This window comes from Oryza glaberrima, chromosome 7 (genome assembly GCF_000147395.1).
Source record: "Oryza glaberrima chromosome 7, OglaRS2, whole genome shotgun sequence".
Classification (NCBI taxonomy): domain Eukaryota; kingdom Viridiplantae; phylum Streptophyta; class Magnoliopsida; order Poales; family Poaceae; genus Oryza; species Oryza glaberrima.
Window position 1 is genome coordinate 16277375 of NC_068332.1, and position 12765 is coordinate 16290139.

A 12765-nucleotide genomic window follows, 5' to 3' on the forward strand; every position below is an offset into this window, starting at 1 on the left:
GGCGGGGCTCTGCCGCTGCGTGTTCGCCCAGCGGTTGTGGAGGGTGGCGTGGGCGTCGGCGCTGAGCCGCAGGCCTTGGTGGCGGGAGTCGGCGACGCGGCGCAGGGTGGCGAGGCCGTCGTCGTCGCGGTCGCGGACGACAAGTCAGCCGCGCGGGAGTCGGCGTCAATTGAACTGGGAGTGGTGTACCAGCAAATGGAGGCCGTATGGGTTAAGATCGAGCGAGAGGTTGAAGAACGAAGAAAGAACAGAGAAATAGCCAAGAAGACGCGGGACTGGGCATCTGCAATTGATTCCACAAAACGCAGCGAGGCCAAGATTGACGATCTGATCAAGCAATATGATTCTCATTCGAGACGGGCGTCCGAACTGCGGTTGAAGATGGTGAACTTGCAGACGAGACCCATCTCCCCTCCCCCCCGGCTGCGTCGACACCCGTCTCATCTTTTGCCTCGCAAAGGAGGCTAACTACTCGATCTTCTTCTACTTCGCCCGTCCTCCCTCCCTCCTCTTTCTGCTAGCTCCAACTATTTTGACTTCATCTTCGGTTTGTTCCTACTAGATATCGGTTTCTTCTCCTTAGCACTTTGCTCTCTTATTAGTATTAGCTTGATAACTCTTGCCTGCCTCTCTGTTATAGACTATTACTTGGGCAAGCCTAGGGTGTTTGCAAATTGATACTTAATATGCATGTTGGTTGACAACATTCTTCTTTGTGATCGTGCTCACGTACTTTTGACCTGTGCTAATTCAGTGTTGCCACATAATATAATCTCTATCTTCCGGAGATGGTTTTTGGTCGTTTCAGTAGACGACATTCCGTCATTCTCTTACATACCATCTAAATGGTCATAAAAAAACTTAAAATTTTTTTGATAAGATAAATAATATGTGATATATCACCTCGCAAATTGTATGCAAGGTCAAATTTAACTTATACAATTTGTTATTTTTGTTACAACATGTATAAATCTAAATTTGAATTTTACATGTTTATATAGTGGATATATCTTATATTAATATATTTTTGTTTAAAAAATAGAAAAAGAAAAGAGAAAAAAAAACAGCCACGAGCCAGTTCTGAGCATGTTCTTGTAGGAGGGGTAGTGCAAAAGAGAATAAGAGGGTCGGTAACCATCGAGTTATGGTAGTGCAAAAGAGAATGAGAGGGTCGGTAACCATCGAGTTATGGTAGTGCAAAAGAGAATGAGAGGGTCGGTAACCATCGAGTTATGGTAGTGCAAACGAGAATGAGAGAGTCGGTAACCATCGAGTTATTTACTTCTTTTATTATCGACTGACAACTACTTCATCCGTTTTAAAATGTAAGTCATTTTAGTATTTCCTAAATTAATATTGATGTTAATAAATCTAGACATATATATTTATATAGATTCCTTAACATCAATATAAATATGAGAAATGTTAAAATGACTTACATTGTGAAACGGAGGGAGTATTTCTTAGCGAAATGTACATCTTATATATATGCACCACGGTGCATGTGCAAATAAAAACTAATTGATCAAACAAACACAGAAAGAAAGAAAATCTGTTTTTTTTCCGCTAGCCGTCGCAGCGCCTCCTCCAACTCAGGAGGGTCCGGTGACAACGGGCGTAGTATTTCCCACTCCGCATCTGGTTCCATCGCCTCCACGTCGTGATCCGGCTGCTGCTGCTGCGCGACCGCGACGCCGCCTCGGCCTTCTTCTTTGTCGTTGATGAGATTGATCTTCCAGCTCCTGAAAGAGCACCGTTCTGATCCATGGTGTTCTACTAGCTATACTTTGATATCGATCGATCACGCCGGGCGGCCGCTCTCTCGTACCTTATATGGAGCGAAGCGTATATATGCACCGGGAGGCCAGGGAGATGTCCGACTCGGGATAGAACCAACGGCCGACAGAGAGATGTCCGACTCGGGAGTACGTACGTATGCCATGAGACTAGGGGTGGAAACGAGCCGAGTCAAGCTAAAACTTAAGCTTGGCTCGGCTCGTTTCCTGGCTCGAGCCAGCTCGAGCTGGTTTGCAAGCCTTTCTGTTGAAACACCTCTTCATATATATTTAATAATTATTAAAAAAAAGTAAAAACAAATCATCAACATGTAAAATTTAAATAAGTTTTTATATTTAATTCTTCAAAATCTTAATGATAAATTTCAAGTTGACAGATAATAACACTATATAAAGTAAAATAATCAATATAAACACACGATGGCCTAGGCTCGCGAGCCAAAACAAGCGGCTCGCGAGCTAGCTCGGCTCGGCTCATTTCAGCAACGAGCTAAAAAGGAGGCTTGGGCTTGGCTTGTTTCGCTTACGAGCCGAGCCAAGCCAACCAAGCTCGAGCCAAGTCCGAGCTGAGCTCACGAGCCCGAGCTTTTTTTTCCACCCCTACATGAGATGCAGTTGTCAGTGTCATGCTCGGACACAATGCATGCGGGGGCTGGCTGATGCGCGGGTGGTCGCGTGCCAGTGCGATAAGTTCGCCGCCCTCTCTAAGAGCAAGTTTAATAGTATAGTATAGCCCACTACTAGCTCCAATTCGTTTATAGCCAATCTAATAGCCAATTCATACAATAGATGCTTTACTATACTATTAATATATGGTCCCACCTGTCATACACACACTGTGTCTTGAAGTCCGTGCTGCAGCTGGCTACAGATCTGTAGCCTGCTGCTCTTCTCTCTCATCTTTTATCTCATTAAAATATGTTTGTAGCTGCCTTATAGCCTGCTATTGTACCTGCTCCAAGCGAGATTGCTAGTATATGCGATCAGTCGTGCGCCCCTCCCCGCGCGACTGGACACATGTCGCGCGTGGAGAGAGAGGACGGTAGACGCGCTGTGCGGGATGAGGGAGGAGCGGGTTTTCCCTTTTTTGGTTTTTTTCTGTTTTTTTTTCTCTTCGGTTGGTTTTTTCTTTTTTTTCCCGTTTCTTTTATGGTCCGTTTTTTCCGGATGTTTTTAACATGTATGTATACTAAGTTTGTATTCGTATGTATACAAAATTTGTATACGTCCTATATAAATTTTGTGTGTATATATTTTTTATGCATTAAAAATATATTACTATATATATACACACACGTATGGATATACTATATACATTGTATACTGTAAGAGAGACTAGAGGGGGGGGGGGGGGGGACTGACCTCCCAAGGCCATCCATAGTGCAGCCCTCATGGTACCGTTCTTCACTTGAAAAAGCTATGCCATCTAGAACAAGGCTACACATTGGATACAATTCTCACAATGCACACTTATGTCATTCAGCCTCAGGATTCGGGAGGCACTGATTGGCGATCAGTCGCGCCCCTCGCGTGCCGTTCGATCAGTTTCTCACGTCTTAGTCTCTCTGTACAGTGCATGTATATGCATATACTTTATATAGACACGTATACAAAGTTTATATGTATGTATATAAAATGTGTCTATATATATATATATATATGTATGTATGTATTTATATTATAAAAAATATATACACATATATTAAGTTTGTATACGTAGTATACAAAGTTTGTATATGTATGTATACAAAATATGCCAACTTTATATACGTATATATACAAAGTTTATACATGTACATATAAAAATACATATACAAACTTTGTATATGTAGTATACGTATTAAAAAATGAAACAATGAAAAATATACGGAAAGAAAAGTAAAAAAAGAAACCTTGCGGCAAAAAAACAAACAAAAAAACCGCGGAAAGAAAAAAACAAAAAAAAAACTAAAAGAGAGGAAACCGTGCGGAATTGTAGGAAAAAAAGAAGAAAAACCGCGCGCTGTGCCGCCGCCCGCGCGCCCCCTCTCTGCATGCGACACGCGCACGCGTCCAGTCGCGCAGGGGAGGGGGCGCGCGACTGTTCGCCCATTCGCAATCTCGTTGGGCTTCCACATCAAAGATTCCCTGCCAGATTCCCTGCCACGTATGCTCCGCCCGCTACCAAGTGAAGAACGCGGAGCCAAACAAAGCACCCTCGTTAGTGTGTCGGAGCTTTGCGTTATCTCTGAGGCTATGTGTGTGCCAGATGAGAAGGAAGGAAGGGAAGATGGCGACGGTCGAGCTGCTATGCTACCGAGACGCCGTATTCGGGCTGCCACCGACGATGTGCCGCCACCGCTGCCGAGGTGTCACCTCCGTCCAAGGCCAGAGCCGACGGATATGGCAAGAGCTCAGCGGCGCCATCGTTTGGTACGGGAGCTTCATCCGCAACTCCGAGGTCGGTCCGTCGTTGACAAGCTCGATGCACTGCTTTAAATCGTAACCATTCATTCTCCCTTTTCCATTTAATATTAACCCTTCATTCATTTCCCAATCACAACCTCACCCCCCCATTTCCCATTATCTAAACACACCCTAAATTAAGTGCCAGATTTGTCTGCATAATAAAAATAAATAAAATCTTGCTAAGAAAAAGAGGCCAAGTTGCAATTTTGTCAGATTGTCAGTTCAATGTAAATGCGTGAATAGATATTAACAGTGAGGGGGCTAATCGCATGAGAGCCCATAATAGACCCTTCTCAATCACTAAGTAGATATTAACGGAAATATGTCTTTTTTTTATAGTAGAGAGATAGGAAATTTTATACTAACTCCGTGCATCACCATAACTAAGTTCAAAAAAACAAATCATATTAATATTTTTTTTAAAAAGATTAGCTAATATTTAATTAATCATACACTAATAATCCATTTCGTTTTCGTTTTGTGTACGAGGAAAAGCAAATTCCAATTGCTCATCTAAACACACCCATGAAGCAAGTTTAATAGTAGAGCTAAATGCTGGCTATAAGCCCATATATAAAAGCTAACATTGTAATATATGAACTATAATATTTTCTCTATAGTTTTTCTCTTTTCTTTGTTCTCACTTTTATACTCTCTATTTTGCTTTGTCCTATTTTTCAGCAACTACTTATATGCCCGTGCATTATAATTATTTTATTCAGTTTGAAATTCTTATGAAATGGACTATTATATGGAAATTTTGTAGGAAAATTAGTATGAGGTCTTACCTTATGTTTTCTGGTCTTGAATTCCTAGGTTTTTCGGTGTGATTATCAAACAACAGTTTTGAAACTTTTCTATGTTTCTAAATTTCATAAAAATCCAATAAACATGGCATTCTATTTTAACATTTTTTTCTTTTCCATGTATTGACGATTCTGCATTTCCAATTTCCAAGAGCCTATCCAATAAACATGGCATTCTATTTTAACGTTTTTTTTCTTTTCCATGTATTGACGATTCTGCATTTCCAAGAGCCTTGCTCCCTTCGTCCCATAAAAAACTAACCTAGTAGTGAATATAAAAAATCAACCTAGTAATGGAAATGACACATCCTAGTATAACGAATTTGAATATATATCTGTCCAGATTTTTTTTTACGGAGGGAGTATGTTTCATCAGTCATCACCATCACTAAGAGCATCTCCAACAGCCTCTCCAATTTTGACTCTCCAAATGTCTATTTGGCCAACTCTCCATCTAATTTGGCAAGTCTGTTTACTCGAACAGCCTCTCCATCTATCATTTCCATTACAAGTCAATAACAAATGGGACCCATATGTCAGCCTCAACATACCTTCTTCCATCTTTTTTTTCCCCACCCATGGCCATACTACATCTCCCTTCTCCCTCCAGTACTACTTCCCCTTCCCCACTGGCGCACCTATCTCGGTGCGGCGACGGCGGACGGCAACGGCGACGACGACTTGCGTGCCGACGGGCGGAGGCGGGGCGACGGGCAGTGCCTCAGCGAGCGGCGGGGCGAGCTGAGGCGGGGCGACGACTGCGGCGACCGGCGGGGCAGGCGAAGGCGAGCGAAGGCCGGCGGCTGTGGCGAGCAAAGGCCACGGCGGGGCGGGCGGAGGCGGGGCGACGGCCGCGGTCGCGACGAGCGAGGCGCCGGGCTGCGGCGGGCCGGGCGGAGGCTGCGCGACGGCTGCAGCGAGCGAAGGCCGCGGCTGCGGCGAACGACGGGGTGGGCGGAGGGCGACGGCTGCGCGGCGGGGCAGGCGCCGTCTAAGCCTCCCGTAGCGGCGAGCGGCGGTGGGACGGCGCGCGGCGGAGGCGGCGCAGAGGGCGGCGGCGGCCTGGGGGCGACGGCGGCCGGCGCGGCGGCGGTCTGGGGGCGGTGGCTTGGGGGCGGCGGCTTGGGGACGACGAAGGCGCGACGGCGGCACGGCCGCACGGGTACGGAGAGAGAGAGGGAGGATGGGTGAGAGAGGAGAGAGATGGTGGGGCCCACATTTGGCTAGTCTGTTTGGATGGCTAAATTTGGGGGAGGAGTTTGGCCTGTCATTTAACTTGGCCATTTGAGTAGAGAGTCTGTTGGACTGCTATTTTCTGCTGAAGTTGCTAAAATTTAACTTGTAGAGTTTGACGGATAACCTGTTGATGCTCTAACATATTCCTCCGGTTCCTAATTGCCTATCACGCACGCCCCAATGCGGCGATTCTGTCACGTTCCGCTCTGCCGGCGAGTGGCCGCCGCTTCCCACGGCGGCCACCCCCACCAGCCGCCGCTCCCGCCGCCGGAGTGGATCGAGCCGTACACCGACCTCTCGGACCCCAGCCCGTACGCCGCCTCCTCCGCCTCCTCGTCCCCCACCCCGTCGCCGTGGCTCGCCCGCGTCGTCTCCCTCGTCCTCCGCTCCCCTCCCGCCACGCTCGCCGCCGACCTCCGCGCCTTCTGCGCGACCTTCCTCCTCCGCCTCTCCCCGGCCTTCGTCGCCGCCGCGCTCCGCTCGCCGCACCTCCTCCCCAACCCGCTCCCCTCTCTCCACTTCTACCGCTCCCTCCCCAGCGCCGTCGCCGCCGACCTCCTCGCCCACCCGCACCATCTCGTGAGCTGCTACGTCTCCCTCCTGCGCTCCTTCGCCCACTCCCCCGACGCCGCCACCGCGGCGGCGGCGCCGGCCCACGCGCGGCAGCTCGTCGCCGAGCTGCACGCGCACGGGGACTCCGCCTTGCGGCACCTCACGCCGTCGTCTTCGGCGTCTCTGATCCGCAGCCTCGCGGCTCTCGGCCTCGCCGAGGAGCTCCTGTGGGCGTGGAAGGCCATGCGCCTCGCAGGCGTCGAGCCTTCCAGGCTGATCTACAACTGCCTTCTCGACGGCCTCGTTAATGCTGGCCTTCTTGATACCGCCGTCAACGTGTTCGACGCAATGTCCACGGAGGATCAAGTGCGTCCTGACGTGGTCTCCTACAACATTCTCATCAAGGGGTACTGCCGCGCCGGGAGGGCGCATGATGCGATGGCGCGGCTCAGCGAGATGCAGGAACAGGCGAAGCTCACACCGGACAAGGTGACGTACCTTACACTGATGCAGTGCCATTACAGTGAAGGCACGTTTCCGGTGTGCATTGGTTTGTTCCAAGAAATGGAGGAGAGGGGAATGGGGAACGACATACCACAACATGCTTATGTTTTGGTGATTGGAGCACTCTGCAAGGATGGGAAGCCATTCGAGGGAATGGCTGTGTTTGAAAGGATGCTGAAGCGAGGTTGCGCAGCCAATGCAGCTATATACACTGCACTCATTGACTCGATGGGTAAATTCGGAAGAGAGAAGGAGGCAATGGCACTCTTTGAGAGGATGAAAGATAGTGGGCTTAAGCTCGACTCAGTCACATATGGAGTGATCGTTAACTGCTTGTGCCGCTTTGGTAAACTAGATGAGGCAGTTGCATGCTTCAGAAGTTGTCAAGAGAAGGGGATTGCAGTGAATGCCATCTTCTATACAAGTTTGATAGATGGTTTTGGAAAAGCTGGAATGGTCGACCAATCAAAGGAGCTATTTGAGGAGATGATTGCTAAAGGTTTTGTGCCTGATTCATACTGCTACAATGTGCTGATTGATGGATTAGCCAAATCAGGAAGAATGGATGATGCATGTGCCTTGTATAAACGGATGGAAGATGATGGCTGTGATCAAACAGTGTATACTTATACCATTCTCATTGATGGTTTGTTCAAGGACCACAAGAATGAAGAGGCACTGAAGTTTTGGGACGCGATGATCGACAAGGGAATTACTCCCACAGCTGCAGCTTTCAGGACCCTTGCCAGTGGGCTCTGTCTTTCTGGTAAATTCAGCCGGGCATGCAGGATATTGGATGAACTTGCTCCAATGGGGGTGATTCCAGAGACGGCCCATGAGGATATGATCAATGTGCTGTGTAAGGCTGGCAGATTCAAGCAGGCCTGCAAATTAGCAGATGGCATTGTACAGAAAGGACGTGAAATACCTGGGAGAGTTCGTACGATGATGATCAATGCACTTCGAAAAGCAGGAAATACTGATCTGGCTGTCAAACTAGTGCACAGTAAGATAGGCATTGGATATGAAAGATCTGGCAGCATCAAAAGAAGAGTGAAGTTTCAGACCCTGTTTCAGTGAGTTGCAGATGATTGTTCTTGAAAGTGAGAAGACATTCAGAGTTACTGATGAATTTTTACATGCTTTTCCCCCCACAGAAATTGGGAAAAGTCCTCACATCTGAAACAAGGTTTGAGTAGAGATGCCATCGACAACCCCTATCTATTGCATTGATATGCAGGAGAAAGAATCTCCTGCTACAAATATTTTTGAAAGTCTCGCAGATTTCAGGGTTCAAGAAGATTGAAACATGCTAATTTTGAACAACTAAACGAAATGCTATTACCCTTGTTTACTTAGAGCAATGTTCCACCTGCAACCAGAGAAAAAGAAAGTTAGTCCATGAGTATCCCAGAACATGAGAAGTCAAAGCATAGATGTCATCTAAGGAAAAGAAAATAACTCACTCCAAGAAAGTTAGTCATAAGGATCCCAGAATATGGGAAGTCAAAGCACGATAGATGACACCTAAGTATAGAATAACTCAGTCCCTGGATATTCTGCAACTTATATGAGGTATGACCTTTGAGTAATGCTTGAGACACGAAAGAATACAGTTCATGTATTTGCTGGAGATTAAGCACAATAGAGCGTGAAAACACATCAATAATAATATTAGCATGTCAGAGCAAACAATTGCTTTTCAGTTTTGTTCATAACTTCATATGAGGAACTAAAGTTGCTCCAATCTCTTGTATTTCTCTTCTATTATATCATGAAGGTGCATAGTTAGGATTAACCATTCCTTTCAGCGTGAAACACACTTATCAAAGGTTGTTTCTAAGATCATTTAGCGACTCTTTTTGCACCCTTGTATCAAGTGCCATCAGAGGATTTTTAGTCTGGGAAAAGGTGACTCTTCACATAAGGGCCACAGGATCATCCCCCTTGGTGACTCTTTGAGTTTGACAATGACATCACTCAGTAATCTGATGTCACGTCAAAGTATCGTCCTATTTCTAGTACTGGGGAGAAGAAAAGATGAACTCTTTTTTGTTCTCCCACCACAGTTTTTTTGCTCTCCTGCCATGGGTGAAATGTTGGCCGCCATAATCCCTGGGAGAGGAGGGGCCTCTCCCGCTCTGGTCATTTGGGGCCTCTGGGAGAACAGGAAAAAGAAAGCAAAACTGAGAGGAGATGGTGAAGAAACTAGGTGAAACTTGCCATCCATTACTTTTGTTACTTAATAATAATGTATGTTCTAATAATTTGATTCGCTATATATACTTTCAGCAGTGTTTGTGTTTTTCTTTTGGATTGGCTTAATCATGTGTCATTCTGACAATTGCCTACATGATGCCCTATTTTCTAAGTTATGCAACACGTGTAAGGATTATATTGAATATAATTGAGCTTGCACAGAGCATCATATGTGAACCTTTGGTTGCATACAATCAAAGATTGAACTGAGTAAAGTGTTGCTGAGTTGGAATACATTTCTGATATCTCTGGGACAATAAAATGAAAGATACCATGGAGAATTCCATATGAAACATCACTAAGTACAGTTCTTTGAATACATTGCACCACAAATAGAATGCCTATATGTTCTTGGTTGGAAGCACTAAAATTTAAAGACATCAGGACTTAAGTCCTGGTTCATAAGACTCATCCCCATGACTCCATCATTTCAATGTGAACAGCTAACTGATGTTTTTTTTATCGCGAAGAAACATCTAACCGATTAGCTAATGTTAACATATGCAATCAAAAGTTGTCTATAATCTGTGTTAGAAAAATAAATGTCGAGGGTCCTTTGGAATTTTACGTGACAATATTAATTAAAGGGAATTCGTATGAAAATAATGAAATTCCTCAGATATTTGTTAATTTGTCCCACGAGAAGCCTTACGAAGAATCTCCGTTACAAATCAACTTGTTCAAAGGTAAAATGGTCAAAAAGCGCCTAGTATAGTATAGGATGTATAATCAAGTAATCTTCTTTTTTTTTCGGGAGTATAATCAAGTAATCAACCAAAACAAATCAACTTGTTCAAGGTAAAATGACTAAAAAAACCCCTAGTCGAGTGGGGTGTATAATATACCAATACAAATCAACTTGTTCAGGGTAATGATGAAAAAAAATTCCTGATCGAGTGGGATGTATAATCTCGATCTAGATCCATATTGATAAATGTGTGGTATCAATTATTTTAAACCTAAAAAGATGGTATGGATTGGCGATTGAGAAAAATACGACTGAGAGCCTGTTTAGATCATCCAAAATAACAAAAGTTTTACCGCTTTAAATCACTTTTTAGTAAAATGGATCTAAACACTAATAGCAAAAAGTAGACAAGTTGACATTTGTCATTTGAGAGTTAATAGTAGCAAATTTGGCCAAAAAGCATTGGACCCGCGTATGAGAGAGGCAACAGCAATTAATAGCTAAATTTTACCATGCATTTAAACACCAACTTGTAAAATTATAATACCAAATCTTTTGCCACCAAACTTTAAAAAAAAAGAAATTACCGTAGTAAATTGATCTAAACAGGCTCTGAGTTTGGCTCCGTTTTACATCCAATGACTTTTTGATAATCCCAAAAGTAAATGAAACGGAAGAGGTACAAATGTACAATGTGCATGTGTTTTGTAGGAGGACAAAGACGACGTAAAGGTCGGTCATACGCTTTCTGTTCTCTTTGGGCGAGTAGCGAGGGCCCACGGGACAGCCTCTCATTCTCGATCCGGTCGCTTTTAAGCCGGACCGACCGACCGGTCGGCCGGCCGTCGCGCTCGCGGCCACTGCCTCGCCGCTCCATGCGTTCCTTGGCGTGTCTCTCCTCTCCTCCAAAAAAACCAAAAAAACGCCCAAACCGACACGTTTCGTCGTTGGTTGTCTTTCCGATCGCCGTAGCGTGCGGGCAGCTTAAGATACAGATATAATACTACATATTCAAATATAATAAATTTAGATAGAAGTTTGTTTAAATTTATTGTACTAGAATATGTCATATTTATATCTGGTTTATGTTTATTTTTTTGCAACCTGTTGATTGTTTACTGCTACTACATCACCATAGTCATCAGTATCATCATTCGTTAACTGTTTTCTAGTGCGACGTGATGTGTGATTAGGGGAGCATTTAATTAATTCTGATAATATATATTACGACCGTGCATGAACGCAACGCATGCGGATATAGAGTATTAGGGTGACCGGGCAAGATGGAAGTTTAATTGTCCTTTTTCATTTGTCAGTGGCGTGGTTGCTAGTGATATTCTATGCTGGTTTGAGGATTTGCCTGTCCGTGCTTTGATACTAATCTGACCATGAATGAAGCCTGCCTTATCTGTACTGTATGCTAAGGACATGTCCCTGTCCCAATTTTCTTTGCACGGCGATGCAGTGGTTGAGAACACATTGCGATAGCCGATAAGGCATTTATTAGCTGGTTGATAAAATATCCAGTTTGTTAGAAATGTATGTACTCCCTTTGGTTACATACTTTTGACGTTTAGAGTGTATAAGAAAAAAAAATTCTTACATTTAGAACAATGGCACAATCACCAAAACAGATCTTAACTATAATTTTCTATTATTAATAATAAAATCTTTGATCTTAACCTTGTCTAAAATGTTAAGAATTACGGAACCGAAGGAAGTGATTTTTTTTTAAAAAAAACTCAACATAAATCCTACGAGGTACAACTGAAATTGTGCCGCTGTAGCCTAGGTAAAAATAAAAAAAGAAAAGAGAAAACCATACACTCCATTGTGCATCTATAACAAATTATATTATAATCGGATAATTCGATCCCTGCCTAAAGGAAAAAAAAAATCTTTCACGTAGGGATAGTGAACGAGGTCCATGCTTGTCTGCATATATGATATTTCAATCCCTATACCTGAAAACAATGGTGACATGGTAGTTATAACCTGAAAACAATGGTGACATGGTAGTTATAATGGCTATGTGATGTTGATAATGAATCAGTGGAGGAACCAAAAAAGGCAGTGAACTTGCATGGGCTGCATATGTATTCTGAGTGAAGATAAATTAATAAAAAAAGAATATTTATTTGCCTTTTAAAGTTGGCGGATTCTCTTATTTGCCCTCCTAAATAGCACTTCATTTATATCCTTCATTCTCAGCTTTTGTCTTTTATTTATTGGCTCTTTCTGTTAGTTCTCTGTCATCATTAGGAGATGGGTGGAAAGATGATTTTACCATAGTGTATTACTTTTGTATGTTCCAAGAAACTTGTTGATAATTATAAATAAATTACAAATTATTTTCACACTAAAGGTTAATATACATTATTGTAAAAGAAGTTATAAACGAATATACCATATCACTTTTTAAAAGTTGAATTAAAATATTTAAATAAAATCAATGGTCAAAGTTTATAGGGTTAAT

General features: G+C 43.8%; 1 protein-coding gene across 1 annotated transcript; it reads left to right on the top strand.

The window, feature by feature from the left end:
* The first annotated feature begins 5438 nt into the window (after nucleotides 1–5438).
* LOC127780868 (pentatricopeptide repeat-containing protein At1g03560, mitochondrial) lies at nucleotides 5439–9764 on the top strand. Its single transcript, XM_052307842.1, has one exon. It carries the CDS (start codon nucleotides 6467–6469, stop codon nucleotides 8420–8422), a length of 1956 nt encoding a protein of 651 aa, XP_052163802.1. The 5' UTR covers nucleotides 5439–6466; the 3' UTR covers nucleotides 8423–9764.
* The last annotated feature ends 3001 nt before the right edge of the window (nucleotides 9765–12765 follow it).